The sequence below is a fragment of the Rhopilema esculentum genome, unplaced genomic scaffold (genome assembly GCF_057945365.1).
Source record: "Rhopilema esculentum isolate cy_ngs unplaced genomic scaffold, ASM5794536v1 HiC_scaffold_37, whole genome shotgun sequence".
NCBI classification, from domain to species: domain Eukaryota; kingdom Metazoa; phylum Cnidaria; class Scyphozoa; order Rhizostomeae; family Rhizostomatidae; genus Rhopilema; species Rhopilema esculentum.
This window is the reverse complement of record NW_028300848.1, coordinates 2040320-2055351: the sequence shown is the minus strand read 5'-3', so window position 1 is coordinate 2055351 and position 15032 is coordinate 2040320. Positions and strand designations below refer to the sequence as shown.

The window sequence follows — 15032 nt, the reverse complement described above, 5'->3', positions numbered from 1 at the left end:
CAGAGGTTAAATATACTAAATAAATGCCTCTACTTAGCATCTTGATGTCAAAATCATGTTTTTGACTGATTTATGTATCAGGATTTCAAAAAAAGTTAGAAAAAATTTGTGAGACACACCCACAGTCTGTAATTAACTAATAAATGAGGAGCAGTTGTTGTCATAGCAACGAATTGTCAAGATGTTATTCAAATTTTTGTCATGTTGCACACCTGTGATAAATTTCAAATTTTCCAAGCACGAAGCTACAGTCATAAGTAACTCTTTTACAAAGAATTAGCAGGGTTATATTTGTCTTTACAAAAATACAGCCCTAGAAATGCTAGCTACTGTAAATGCCTCTTTCGTCTTCTTCACCTTGTTAAAAATTAGCAAATTGCTAGCTGAAAAAATTTTAAAAAATATGTAAAAGCAGGAACTGATCTTTTGACGATCTTTGTGTGTTACAATTTATCAGCATACTGCTAGAATAATGCATATAAATCAGTTTGGGACATGGGTGTGGACATGGGTGTTGGCTAAGGGTGTGGAATGTATGCTGAAAGGTTGTAAGGGGCTTGAGGGCTGTAAAACTTATATTGGTAGGGAGCTGAGGCCTGTTCTCTGTAACAATTTATATGGTCATCATATAAAAAAGTCATGATACACCTTAAATATAATTAGCAACTTTAGCAACATCTCTGTCACAGAGGTAATATTGTCTGCTGGACAATGTTTATGTTCTTGGTGCTTCAACCATCATGACAACATTCTCTATAGGTACCCAGCATATGTCTTCTCTTCTGGGCCATGCAAATGAACAGCTTGGTAAGTGTGGGTGCAAGAAATTGACTTTTGCATCTTTGCTTTCAGTGTCTAATTCACCAAAAAGCCCAAGCCAAAGAAAGTCATCATACGAACAGACCAAAAAACATCCAACACGGAGCTTTTCTTTGATTTTTTCATCTTTGGTTGGCTCTCCAGTAAGACTGAACTCTGCTTCAAAGTTGGTATCAACTGATGTTTGTTTCACACCAACTTTTCATTGTGATAAAGGGATAAATTGATAGAAGCTTCTTGTTCCTGGGACCGTCTACGTCCTACCTTGTAAACACGGCAAAAGCCAGTTTACAACGCCCCCCAGGTAATCAAATTTTGTCTGCAACCCATATGATGGAATTTTGCTCAAATTTTATCTCTGGCATTCAATTTTTCTTCATCTCACAAATTGAGATATCACAGACGAGAAAACGCATGGAAACCCGCTTTGCAAAAGCTAGGACGGTCCCAGGAACAAGAAGCTTCCATCAATTTATCCCTTTATCACAATGAAAAGTTGGTGTGAAACAAACATCAGTTGATACCAACTTTGAAGCAGAGTTCAGTCTTACTGGAGAGCCAACCAAAGATGAAAAAATCAAAGAAAAGCTCCGTGTTGGATGTTTTTTGGTCTGTTCGTATGATGACTTTCTTTGGCTTGGGCTTTTTGGTGAATTAGACACTGAAAGCAAAGATGCAAAAGTCAATTTCTTGCACCCACACTTACCAAGCTGTTCATTTGCATGGCCCAGAAGAGAAGACATATGCTGGGTACCTATAGAGAATGTTGTCATGATGGTTGAAGCACCAAGAACATCAACATTGTCCGGCAGACAATATTACCTCTGTGACAGAGATGTTGCTAAAGTTGCTAATTATATTTAAGGTGTATCATGACTTTTTTATATGATGACCATATAAATTGTTACAGAGAACAGGCCTCAGCTCCCTACCAATATAAGTTTTACAGCCCTCAAGCCCCTTACAACCTTTCAGCATACATTCCACACCCTTAGCCAACACCCATGTCCACACCCATGTCCCAAACTGATTTATATGCATTATTCTAGCAGTATGCTGATAAATTGTAACACACAAAGATCGTCAAAAGATCAGTTCCTGCTTTTACATATTTTTTAAAATTTTTTCAGCTAGCAATTTGCTAATTTTTAACAAGGTGAAGAAGACGAAAGAGGCATTTACAGTAGCTAGCATTTCTAGGGCTGTATTTTTGTAAAGACAAATATAACCCTGCTAATTCTTTGTAAAAGAGTTACTTATGACTGTAGCTTCGTGCTTGGAAAATTTGAAATTTATCACAGGTGTGCAACATGACAAAAATTTGAATAACATCTTGACAATTCGTTGCTATGACAACAACTGCTCCTCATTTATTAGTTAATTACAGACTGTGGGTGTGTCTCACAAATTTTTTCTAACTTTTTTTGAAATCCTGATACATAAATCAGTCAAAAACATGATTTTGACATCAAGATGCTAAGTAGAGGCATTTATTTAGTATATTTAACCTCTGGGTTAAATTCAAAATGGCGGACATTGGAAAAAATGCTGAGAATCAGCAAAATTTCAAAATGCTCTATTTTTAGAACAACAAAAGATTTTAAAGTAAAATTTTGTATATGTGTTTATCTTATCATTATCCACTTCTTCACAAAAAATGAGCAATTTCTGAGACTTTGGGTTACAAAATGAAGAAATTTGTCCCACTTTGAAATGGAATGACCCCCTTAACAGTTTTGTGATTGCATTTGTAACTGGGTGAATATATTTCCTAGCTTAGAATTTTCAATAGTTTTCCAAAAATTTCATGCCACGTCTCTTTACTGCCAGGAATAATCCTTTTACCAACAAGGAACGCCAATTTTACACAAAGGGAATGTCCCTGACTAATTTTTGGTTACGAAAAAGCACTTTCAAGGTCGTAGCAACAGATCACGAAAAATACTTGCTAAAATATTAGCCCCCCCCCCATCATATTCTCATCGAATTTAAAGACGAAGTAGCAAATCGATCCTGTTGAGAATTAGGGAGGACGTGCCCTGACCGAAACTCTACTGGATATCTGCAAAGTTATTTCGGAACGTAAAAGTTTTACGAAATTCTCGCGATAAAAAGGTGGTTTCAATTAGACACGAGTGACGAAATTTACCATTTGAATAAGAAAAATGTTTGTTCATGATTTCTGATTTCAGTATATTTGCCAAGTTTCAATCCTAGAATTGTTGAGGCAAAGTCGCCCTTTCTAAGCATCGGCTATGCTAGTTAGAGTTGTTTTATTTTGGGGTTTATAATACTTGACGTTTTTGGGTTCGTAATTGTGCATTAGTATGTTTGAGAATCAATTGTGTTACAATGTGTTGTTATGCACCGCTTTGTTTTAACGTATAAAGTGAATGTTCAAATGTATTCATCATCATCATCATCATCATTATCTTTACATTTATCTTTTTATCGCAAGGATTTCGCAAAATGGTCAGTTACGTGACCCCGTACGTATGCCGGTTGAATTTTTAAAAGAAACATTTGGAAGTTAATCAAGAGCCTGAAAATGAATGGCTTTTAAGCTGCACGAAAGGGTCTTACAAACTTTAGTTTCTTTAAAAAAGTCTATTTTGAGCCGGTAAATCATTCGGTAAATCGTGGCCAGAAATATTTTGTAGGGCGTTATTTCTTAGCCTGCATCACAGACCAAATCTAAAGTCGATAGGCGATTTTGTCTAGTTACATCAATGCTTTTATTAAATGCCGTCGTTGGTAAGTGTTGAAATTTCCAGTTAGCAATACTTGACCTTGAAAGCTACTTCTTGCTTATCCAGATTTTTGATGATTCAATTTGAAGAAATTTGATTGAAATTTCTTGGCGAATTCAATTTTTAACTTGTAAATTGCCTGTTGAACGTTCTGCAGATATACAGAAAAGGCGACAGGTCGTACTTTCCACGATGCGATTTTTTGGAAAATCACAAACAGCGGGGATGCAAAAGTATATCTGATCCGACATCAAATTATACATTGAATAAGGTATATCTTTCTGTGTATTTATTCTTTTTCTTCCTCATGTTTTTAAGTAATAGATTATTTAGCTAAATGACTTGGTAATTTTAAATATATAGGTACCAAATGATTGAAGTTAATTTCTTCTTAAAAAACTTGTTTTCACTTTTTGGCATTTTGAGGTATGTACGTCGCTCCATCTAGCAATTTTAGAATCTGTTGTTTTGTCTGATGTTTTGTATTCATTTTTGTTTTGTTTCGTTGATGTTTTGTAAGATTGTGAGGCAAGAAGCTTTAGTATGTCTTATAATGTTTGCTTTTTTTAAACCAATTGTTGAAGTTTGTACCACCAAAAATTTTTTGCGATTATATCTCTATGTATATATGTAGACAACATAAACAATAAAGCCAAGTTCTTCGTCTGAAGACTTCTGAAAAATCAACCATGTGGATTAAGTTTTTTCAATCCAATATACCGGCATCTGTTATTACAGTTAATCATTAAAAAATACGTCTATTTGACAACACATTGCGCAAATATTCGGCGAAATATATTGTAAAAACTGTTTGCTGTGCTCGATTTACACATGAGTGGATGAATTACGAGTATAGGTTGGCGATGTTGATGTTGATGATGATTTTTATGATGCGGTTGCAAATTGCGGCAGCTGTTCCTGTTGCGCTAGTCACACGACCTTCATACCTTAACCAATATTTTCGTCTTTTCATTTATCTATGTTTTGATCATTATCTTTAAAAATGTGATCATGACCTTTTTTGCTTAAAAATATTATTGGTGAATTAATAAAGGGGAAAGATGATTTAGATTTTCATGATTGCTGTAGTGACAATATTTAAGATTTAGAAGGGCAAATCAGCGTAAAGGACATTGATTTAATGATTTGGCTAGAGGCTTATTCGTTAGCCCTATAATTTATGATCGATTAATTCATTATCATAACTTATGATCGATTGTTATGGTCCTTTCATTTAGTTGGTCTTTTTATTATGCAGAGTGATACAGTATTTGCTATGGTTCCAAAAACATTCTCTATGGTCTTTTCCCCCTAAATTCTTGCCAGGATATTTTGTGGTAGCTCCGTATAGAACAACATAACCTTCTTGAGAATTAATTTTTTCCACAGAAGAAAGCTTGGTATTGAGTAAGTTTCATACTTTTTTAAGTGTAAATAAGATAAAGAGTGACAAATGGTTACAAAAGTTTTTAGTATACTTGTAAAAAAATCAGAAATCTTAAAAAGCTTGTTAGAAAAGGACACACAAACCCTGCCCCCGTCGACAGTATGGTCTTGCTTTCTGCTCTCGGCAGGACAAAAAACTGTTCTATTTAGCCGGGTTTGAAACTTCAAAAAGAATTTCTGAGGTTGTTTCTTAAAGAACTGTTTATTTATTGGATTAGCAATGCTATCTTCTGTAACTGCTGCAGCGAAATAATTCCGAGTGCCCTGCTGCTATTTAGTGATTCCTTTCAAGCTTAATCTTGATTGTAACCCGATTTTATTGGGAAATTGCGACGATCTTTGGCAACCATGATCTTCTTTCTTACAGGGAAATGTTGGTCTTGGCGGTGAAAACAGAGTGTTCCCTCAGAATATCACGCTGTACCTAAGACCAGGTTTGCGATTAGTTTTACGAAGTTTAGTTAGCAATTTTTGGCTACTTGCTTTGTTTCTACGTAACATCGCAGAAAAGCTTAGTGTTGCAATGTTTTCTGTTTGGTTGATTAAAGGATCAGTTAGCTACTTGGCAATCTGACCAGAGCTTTATGCGTAGGTGCTATGAAAGCTTGGAAGGACGTGCGACAGCTGAGCTCAGTAACTGTGGTCCAATCCCTGCTTTATCCAAAACTTGGTTTCTTATGTCGGGAAACTTTGCTACATAACAATGAATCACTTTTTAATAATTACTGATTATCTCCAGTGACTGAAGTTTCATGCGACACGGTACTTGTGAATCTTCTTTTTCCTGTCCGCGTAACGGCCAGTAGAAGATAAATTTCTGCTAATTAATTACTGTTGTTTTAGCCAGTTTGAAATGTTAAGAACCAAGACAGAATTGATTGAATCGATGGTTTAAGAGTCTGTGCTCATGTGGCCAGATCTCAACCAATTTGTAACATATTTAATTGAATTTAAAAATTTCGTGGCGTATCATGGTGTTTTTTACCAATATTTTAATCCAATAAGTCTAAAAAGTGTTCTCTCGCAATCTCATAATTTAGCCAATCTCATCAACAAAGACCTTACAGGTGGCTTTAAGCGACGCGCGTAGTTGTTAGAAGTTATTTCCAAGGGCCATGCTCCCTGAAACCCTGGCCTAAGAGTGAGAAAAGTTACCAGCTTTTTGTAGTTCTATCAACAACGAGAAGTTTTTTGAGGTCGCCATTCTTTTACAATGGGCCCTGATACCCATAAACATTGCCTTGAGAGTAAGTAGATTTACCAGCTTTTAGGGATTCCAAGCATTCGAGCAGCGTGTAGCGAAATATGGTCTTATCGAAAGAGAGGACCGATTAGCTTTTCCGAACTTCAATCATATTGCTGCAAACCAAGGGCAAACATATAGAACTTTATAAAGCCTATTTTGAGAATATCTCTATTCTAGTAGCTGTTGTTTTATGTACTTTTGGTTTCTGATATTTTTTCAAAATAAAACTAGTGTGCATTTTTGCGGTACACGGAAACATTGACCTAAAATTCCACTCATAGATGCTATTACTAAAAAATTGGGATATTCTGCTGCCCCTATTAGTTAAACCGGGTTTTTTTTGTTTACAACAGGTCTGTTATATAGCTATCTTCGTTTTATCATCCCTGAAATTGTTGATTGGATATAGAAACTGGTGATGATTATTGAGCATATTAGTCTGAAGCCATTTATTTTCTTACGCAGGCAGGCCAGCCACAGTCAACGTCCGGGTTAAGACCCCAGCCGATTTCCCAGTCGATCTCTATTACTTAATGGACCTGACGTATACCATGAAAGATGATTTGAGCCAAATCACAAACTTGGGTGATCTTTTAAGTAAGTATTCTACTCGACAAGCTATCTTACAAGATTACATATATTTATTTGAAGATGGCACGAAATAGCGGAAATCAAACCTGTCTTTCTTCCTCTCATGTTACTTTCGATACCCACTTGGATATGAATTTTCAGCGTACTTTTGGTCATTACCCAACGTTTATACTCTGAAGAGTGTCGAGCGAAAGGAACTTCAGTGTTTTATCTTTTCGCTTTTCAAAACTAAACTTATGATGGAATTCTAATTTGACTTGGAAATATTAGCTTGAAATGTTTCAGATATTAGCTTACTTGCCTTGAAAATCACTGCAGTAGAATTTCCATCAACGAGCACATGTTAGGCCAAAGTTACTTTCTGCCCGTTTCAAGGAGATGTTATTTCCATAAGGTTTAAAAAATGCAATTTTAGGTCGAACTTTCTGTCGATTGTTCTGAAAGAGCCCTCTAAAAAGACACCTGGTAATGTTTGTTGCACTTTATCGTAGAAAATGTTCACCATCAAATTTGAAATAAAATAGCTTTGAATCGTAGTTATTCGAAAACTGCTTTTAATTGTAGGCATTCAACTACGAAATGTCACTTCCAATTTTCGTCTTGGTTTTGGAGGCTTTGTTGACAAAAACCTTGGTCCGTTTACTTTGACACTCGAGAAAGAGTAAGTCTATCAGCTTTTATAAATTTCTACAAAGTTTAATTTGATATGCAATTATGATATACTTTTTTCCCATTTCTGAATAAATGCCAGCTTGACAAATGCTACCTAGGGTTTCTTTGTCTTGTTTATAAAGAATTTTAGATTTTCTTCACGAATGTTTATAGACAATTGAAAATTAGTTGATATGTTTTATTCGAATTTTTATAGACAGTTTAAAAAAGAAGTTGAAAATGTAATATACAGCATGTTTACTATTTCAGCATCGTATTTTGTGCTCTTCCCTTGGATTATGTTCATTACCGTTGTTCTTTTATACAGACTGCCTTTGTTGATTAGGCACTTTATTTTAGCGTGCACGTCATATGATCTCTGTTTTGAAGGGAATTATCCCTTGATCCATCTGTTGTCGCGAGTCATTCCTGTTGCTGGTTGACATGAACGTTGTTCATTGTCAAATTTCATCTTTTAGTTGAGAGTTTAATGTAACAACCTTTAATCCAGCAATTCGTATATACATCTTTAAAACGAGACCTTCCTAAGTATACGTTATTCTTTACGAGGAGTCATTATAGAAAGGTATAAAAAAGTTTCTTGAGGCTCTCCCTTAAATTTATTCCCCCTGATATAAACTCAGTATGGATATGTTCAGTTTTTCATCGTTCCTTTTTTAAGGGTACTAATCGTATCAACTTTATTATTTTGCAATCCATTGAATGTTTCGTGTTAATTCGTCCAATTATAATAAATTCGTTATAGGAATAGCATTAGCACTTAATATTTACACAACTTTTTTTTTAGATCTCAAGAAAATGTTCAGCAATAGTGTAAAATGATACTTTGGCAGTGTTACACAAATCTTCTTTGTAAAAACATTTCAGGTCGCCTGATTAAATCTTTGTTTCTGTAGAATAAAGTCAAGGGAACTTCAAGGTTTACAGCAAACATTTGGCTTTCGTAATTATCTTCCATTGGATTTGAATACAAGCAAATTCAGGGTAACATAGACTTGTTTTCTTTGTGTTATTCTGTTTGTTTGTGATTCTTGTACGCAGCGTCAATAATAATTCCGCTTTTAATAAAATTTGATTTGATAGTTTCTTCGACGACAAAGTATTGAAGCAGTACCCTTCTTCGGGTATTCTTGACTTTCTATCGCTTGTAAGCTTTCACGTATTCAACAGCTAAACGTTTGCCTTCGTAGGATGTTGTTAAGAAGACAAAAATTTCATATAACGTTGATGCACCGGAAGGGTCGCTTGATGCATTGATGCAAGTCGTTGCCTGCGATAAGGTAACAAATTCTCGCATTGTTTGCGCACTTTTCACTTTTGCATACAACCTTTTATACAGAAGTAGCTTTTCAATTGTTTTCTTATTGATTAAAAGATGAGATTTTAGGCGTCTTTTATAGATAGTCGTTCTGCATAATAACAATACATTATAGCAATTTATATGTTAATGGGTAGGCATTTAGTTATGTTTCCACGTGATATAATTTTACGTGATATGTATGTGTTTTAAGTGTGTTTGTTGTGGAAAGGATGCGTGAGGTTGAATAACGAACTTCAACATCTGAAGAATGTTGATGGTTTGGTCCATGAAATGTGACGAGATCTTAACTCCAGATCTTGCACAGGACGGGCTCCCAAATTAGCCTATCTGTGGATTTCTTCGCGCACTCTAGATTTCGACGTCACCAATGTCAAATTATGTTTTCTTTGATACTAGTATCGCAACCCGGTTGTTTTGAGTACGGTGCTTCTTTTTCATAATTGATAATAAATTGTTTTTGCTTGGATTTGCTTGTGTAAGTTGAATATTTTTGCCTAAGTTGAATTTGCTTGGACACATGCTTTTTCTTGCATAAGATCAATCTTATCCAGCTGCCGTCAGGCTTATTCCATTATAGATGGTGGGCTTAATCTTGATAACGTTGAGACTTAATGGTAGTCATGAATATCACTGGTGTTTGTAAGTGTCTTATTTGAAAGGTACCACCCATTCACAACTGAGGGTAATGAATTTTACATCTATTATTTTTTCGAATGAATCACGTTGTTCCTACTTAACTACAACAAAATCAAGTTTGCAAAGATTTAGTGAGATCGAGAGTTCTACTATTGGCAAACATTTTGGTTTCCCTTCTTTCCCCTTGTTCGACAAAGACGGTTAACAAGCATTTTTCTACCTTTATGCTTCGCATGCAAAGCTCTATGACTCGTCGTATTTTGCCGTTTACCTCTTTTCATAGACTCTTTGCAATGCTTCTATCTGCCCCCAATAATTTAACACAAACCGAAATCTACAATCAGAAACCCTTTAGCCTTGTAAGACTTAGAATGTTGTTCTGCTTGGGGCGATAAATCCCTGGAACGTTTAGATATCTGACTGGAACACATTTTAGGATTCACCGAAAATTACTGTTTTACCGTTCTGTCATAAAGTGCTCTATACCATGTAGGTGTGTATAGGAATTTCCATTGCTTTTAGGAATTTCCATTGCTTTTAGGTGTTTTCTAATGGGCATTTATGTATTTATACACTGGTGGTTAGACAAAAGGAATTTATTTGGATGTTGCCAATTAGAAATATTTTCAGATTATTTCAGATCATCTATGTGCTTGTTACTTAGTTGCAAAAGAACCAATATCAAAAAACATCGTTTCAGGAAATAGGATGGAGAGATAAGAAAAAGGCGAGAAGAATTGTTATTGTAACCACGGATGGCAGCTTTCACTATGCCGGTGATGGATTGGTAGGTTGTTTGAACTATTTTTTTCTTCACCATTTATGTTATTCCTATTTACAATTACATTGTTATGTTTACTGTACTCTATAAACAGACGGGGTAAGCATCACATGGGACAATATGTTGATATTCCTCTAAATATCCACATTTGGCAGTTGTTTATTGAAATAATGAAAGCTCAACTGGCTTCGCTTATGTATTTCAGAAAATAAGTATTTTTTTTCTGTGATAGAGCCTAGTGTTGCTAAGTTCGCCAAGCGAATTCAACATTTCACATAGCAACGATCAACAACACCTGCAACATCATTCAATAGTGATTTGTCGATGCTGACCTGAGCAGTAGGAACACAAATTCTGGGTATACCTCTTAATGGCTCATGCTGTGTCTAAGTCCAAAACACTTATTGAATCCATCTGACACATAAACGAAACTTTATCCATAAAGACAATTGAAAGAACTTTAAAGAAACTTGTCTAGAAATTGTTTTAAACAACACAGAGCATGAACTTTTTTTGCAAAACATAACTTGCCCAACAGTATTATCAAACTGCCAACCCCCCAAGACACTAGAGTGGTATGAGTTGAAAGCTGGAAGCAGATAGCAACAAAATTTTAAAAACTAAATGAATGTAACATGGAAATTCCATATTCTTTGATAATTTAAACAAAATTTTATTCTCAAGTATAATAACATACGTTGTTCGGTATCAGCTGAGTCAGCTTGATCGTTTGTTGAACTTTCTATAACGCGACATGGGTAATAAGAACTGTCCTTGTCATGTCTGTAATTCGTCTCATGTCAGTCAACAGGGCCCCAATGTTGCTATGCCCCCACTTTTTTGCAAAACAAAAGAGTCATGAGTATTAAATTTGCCCTTGCCCCCTCCCCCCAACTCTCCACCTTGCGTCGGAGCCTATGGCCAGCTTACTCATTTGCGTAATGAGAATTGCTTATGGCATGATTATCATTATCCATGATTTCATGATCTGTTTCATTTGTGTCAATATATGTTTAAAATCATATTTACTGAAGAGGAAGCATCAAATAAGAAAAAACTCATATACGGGAAAGCACAATGTTGTTGGTGGCGAGTTGCGCGTGCTAGTATAATAAGGCAAAAGCTACCTAACACCTGGAAAAAATATTGTTGGGGAGACGAACCGGCATTTGTTCGATGATCCGTTGGCTTTCAAATTTCGTATCATATGCACATGCGCCGTTAAAATTGATGACTTTTTGTCATTAAATGCAATGTACTATTTGGTAGGAACATTAGTGGCTCTTATGGGAAGAAGCCAGTCTCGAATCAAAGACGGAGAAAACTCTGGTTTATATGATGCAACTATGGAACCATGAGATCTGCATTCCGTCGCCCTAATGCGCGTATGCATCTGATGCACTTTCTTGTTGGTTCAGACAATCGGATAGAGTTATAGCGTCTTCCCAACAAAGCAATTTTCAGAAGAATTTAATCGTGGCATTTTCCGTTTTTTAGCCATAAAGATTTTGATTATTCAACAAAAAGCAGTGGAAAAACTTTATATTTTTTATTTTTTAACTATTGTTCAATATTTACTTTTTGTGTTTCCCTGCCAATCAGCCATGCTGCTTTGCACAACTAAATAAATGAACGGAATTAACTGTTACATTATTTATGAAATATCACGCTGACCAGATAATAATATTAACTGTGGCTGCATACTAGAAAGATTTTGGTTTAAATTCCAACCGATGGGAAACATTAAAAAGGCAATCTTGCCTACGGGTTGCTAAAAAAGATTTATATTCGTTTCAGCTTGGGGGTGTTGCTATGCCAAATGATGGAAAATGCCATATGTCTAAAGGCGATTACATTGCCTCATCTACCATGGATTACCCTTCTCTGTCCTTTCTTCGTGAGCAGATGCTGGAGGCAGAAATTGTTCCTATTTTTGCAACAACTGGAAACCTCGAGTTATTTATGGTATCTTACTCTTAAATTTTCATTTTCTATATTTGAAAAAGTCACAAACTGCTAGACAAGGTTGCAAAAATATTTTGTTACATTTTCTTCTAATTGCCAAAATAACTAAACAGATTTGACTTAATTTGTAATATTAAATCTGTTAAGGTGTAAAGATTATTCTCAATACGTTAAATGATGAGTTTTATACTTTCTATGATATCCTGAAAACTATGCAGGCTTTTAGTCGATTTTTTATTTTCAAAACTAATCAGTTATTCATGCATTGTAGTTTTTTGGTCGAATCTGCCTGTATTATGAGCAAATAATCATGAACTTGTAAAAAAATTTAAAATTTTAGAGAGTACAAGATTTCTTTGGCAAAGCATCCGGAGCAGTCGCGGCCAGACTTGCCAGCAATTCGGCAAACATTGTGCCACTAGTCAGAGAAGCATACGAGGTATTGGCTTTAAGAATCGCTGCATCTGTTATGTTAAAGTTATGCTGATTTCATGTAAAATCAAGTTGTAAACGTTTATTTGTTCTTATGTACTTGTAATTTTTTTCCATTTTTAGAAAATCTCTAGGACGGTGAAGGTTAGTACACAGAAAGTCAATGGGATTAACGTTAAGCTGAAGGCAAAATGCGGGTAAGTAGTAATGACACCTCGTGTTTGGAACATGCATTTTTTATTGATGTAAATATGACCATAAAAACAGCTCATAATTAATAGTTCCTTTTAAAACTTATAATCTTCATAGGTCCTCAGTGGGTGTTCCCTTTGATCGGGTATATTTTTTCACCACGTAGGCCCAGAAAGTTCAGAAAACGTTTAGATTAACCCTCTTGAGTTTGCCTCTCAGTCAATATGTCTCTTTTAGAAATAGGCATCAGATTGGCTGAAATACGGAATGCCATAGACATCCCCTTTTTGATCAGCTGATTCGAGTAATGCGTCATTGAAGGCGTGTTCTCCCCGTGTGTACATGACTCAAAGTTCTCTAATTATGCTATTCTCTACAAAAGAATGTGTCTGGAAAGCAAATTCAGGCCTTCTCGAGGTTACGGTACTTCATTTAATACTTTGAAAACAACGTTAGTTATGGATTACTTTGTTTTGTCTAACTAGTGAAAACAAGCCTTGGGAAAACAAAGAAGGTTGTACAGGAGTTGAGTTCGGAGAAGAGGTTTGTTCCATTTATCTCAACGAAGATTGTTTTTAGACATCAATGTTGATTAAAAACTCATCTCACAATTTCTCTTCCTAGCATGAACATCAAATTTATTTCGAAACTGAGCAATGGTCGCTACTTTTTTATATTTGGTTTTTATAAATCTGCTATTTTGTTGTTTTCTCTCCATTCTTTCCAAATAAATCTTTCTACTAGCATCATTTCCAAACCAATTAAGGCTACACAGCTGATCGTTGATCCACCGCACTTCTGTCCTCAAACTGTTCAGTAGCCCAAGAAATCTTTCATTATCTTTCATGTGTTTGCAGCACAGATGCTTTCCATTTGAAACCTGACAATGTGTACATCCAGGCAATGTATTTCTTTTTATGTCACCCTGGGTAGATTTACTCACTTTGAAGATTTCCCAACTTTATTACCAATCAGGACATGGAGGTGTAAGGGCATAACCAGAAGGGTTACTTGAATATTATAATCTTCTCCCTAAGATGACCCCCTGAACACCAGGTGCCCCCCACCCTTCTTTTGCGTGTTTTGCAAGATATGCCATCTTTATATCCACTTCTTCGTAGTCCCCACGACCTTTTGTTTGCCCTTTTCATCTGTATTTAGAAATTCATTCCCCCATCATCATTTGCTCTAAAACTTATTTAGTTTTACGCCTAACTTCATTCGCAAACAAGGTTTTTACACCATTATTCGTCCATTTTTCAGTTGAATAGATTCACGTAATATTTTTTTCAGGTTCAATTCAATGTTTCAATGGAGGCAAGTGAATGCAGCAAACAATTAAAAGAAGTCCGAGGGTTCGTTTGAATTCTATTGTTTCTAGGGCTGAAAAATGTTACTGAGTTAACTTGTATCTGTCTCCAACCCGTGTAACCGAATAAAATTATCAAGCTAGCATCATCCAGCCAGGCATGAAAGATTATTATCAAACTAGTAAATGCTATAAATAGTTTAAACGCTTGCCGAATATATCGGTATATGAGATTTCAACTTTTCAATGCTATGCTACTTCAAATTTTGTTGACTACAAAAATTTTTTGTTAAGTGGTTAATGTAATAATGCTGTTAACTGGCAGTGTCATGACGAAGCTATTAGTCTACCAAAACAGCTCTGTAGCTGCTGCAAGCTCGAAAGATATAATAGGCTTCACCTCTTGAAGTGCACTTGATTGCATCATAGTCACAAGAAATAACAGGCACCGCGGAGCAGGGGGAGCAGGGGGGTGGACTTTTTGACAAAAAGGCCAAATATTAAGTAATAAACTACCAGTAAAGCCTCTTTTTATACGGTTTTAGCCCCCCCCCCCAACTTTTTTTAGACCCCCTAAATGTTCTATTGTAAATTCAATGCAACATAAAATACCATGAAGCGAGAATTGATAGCAAAGAACCTGCCAGATAACTTGCTATAACCCTTCCTCTATTTTTCCCTTCTTGATCTATCTGGAAGATGGCCCGATCATTGTCCACATGCATTGGCACCTTCCGTTATTACATTGACCACTGTCTGGTCTGCGAGCAGTGTATGATGTGTCATGGTTTGGTATCTCTTTGTTATGGATGACCCCTGAATGACACCACGCGTCCACAAGAAGGGTGGCACTCTGAAATTCATGAATACTA

At 35.7% G+C, this 15032-nt stretch overlaps 1 protein-coding gene across 1 annotated transcript in view; it reads left to right on the top strand.

Moving 5' to 3' along the window:
- The window catches only part of LOC148957163 (integrin beta-1-like), a 28046-nt gene that overhangs the window by 3722 nt on the left and 9292 nt on the right, over positions 1 to 15032 (top strand). The window contains exons 4-15 of the mRNA XM_089115823.1: positions 3727 to 3840; positions 5383 to 5449; positions 6727 to 6858; positions 7417 to 7513; positions 8421 to 8508; positions 8715 to 8804; positions 10182 to 10268; positions 12060 to 12227; positions 12568 to 12666; positions 12783 to 12856; positions 13337 to 13394; positions 14145 to 14206. Coding sequence (XP_088971949.1) covers positions 3727 to 3840; positions 5383 to 5449; positions 6727 to 6858; positions 7417 to 7513; positions 8421 to 8508; positions 8715 to 8804; positions 10182 to 10268; positions 12060 to 12227; positions 12568 to 12666; positions 12783 to 12856; positions 13337 to 13394; positions 14145 to 14206 — 1136 coding nt within the window. The remainder of the gene's footprint in view (positions 1 to 3726; positions 3841 to 5382; positions 5450 to 6726; positions 6859 to 7416; positions 7514 to 8420; positions 8509 to 8714; positions 8805 to 10181; positions 10269 to 12059; positions 12228 to 12567; positions 12667 to 12782; positions 12857 to 13336; positions 13395 to 14144; positions 14207 to 15032) is intronic.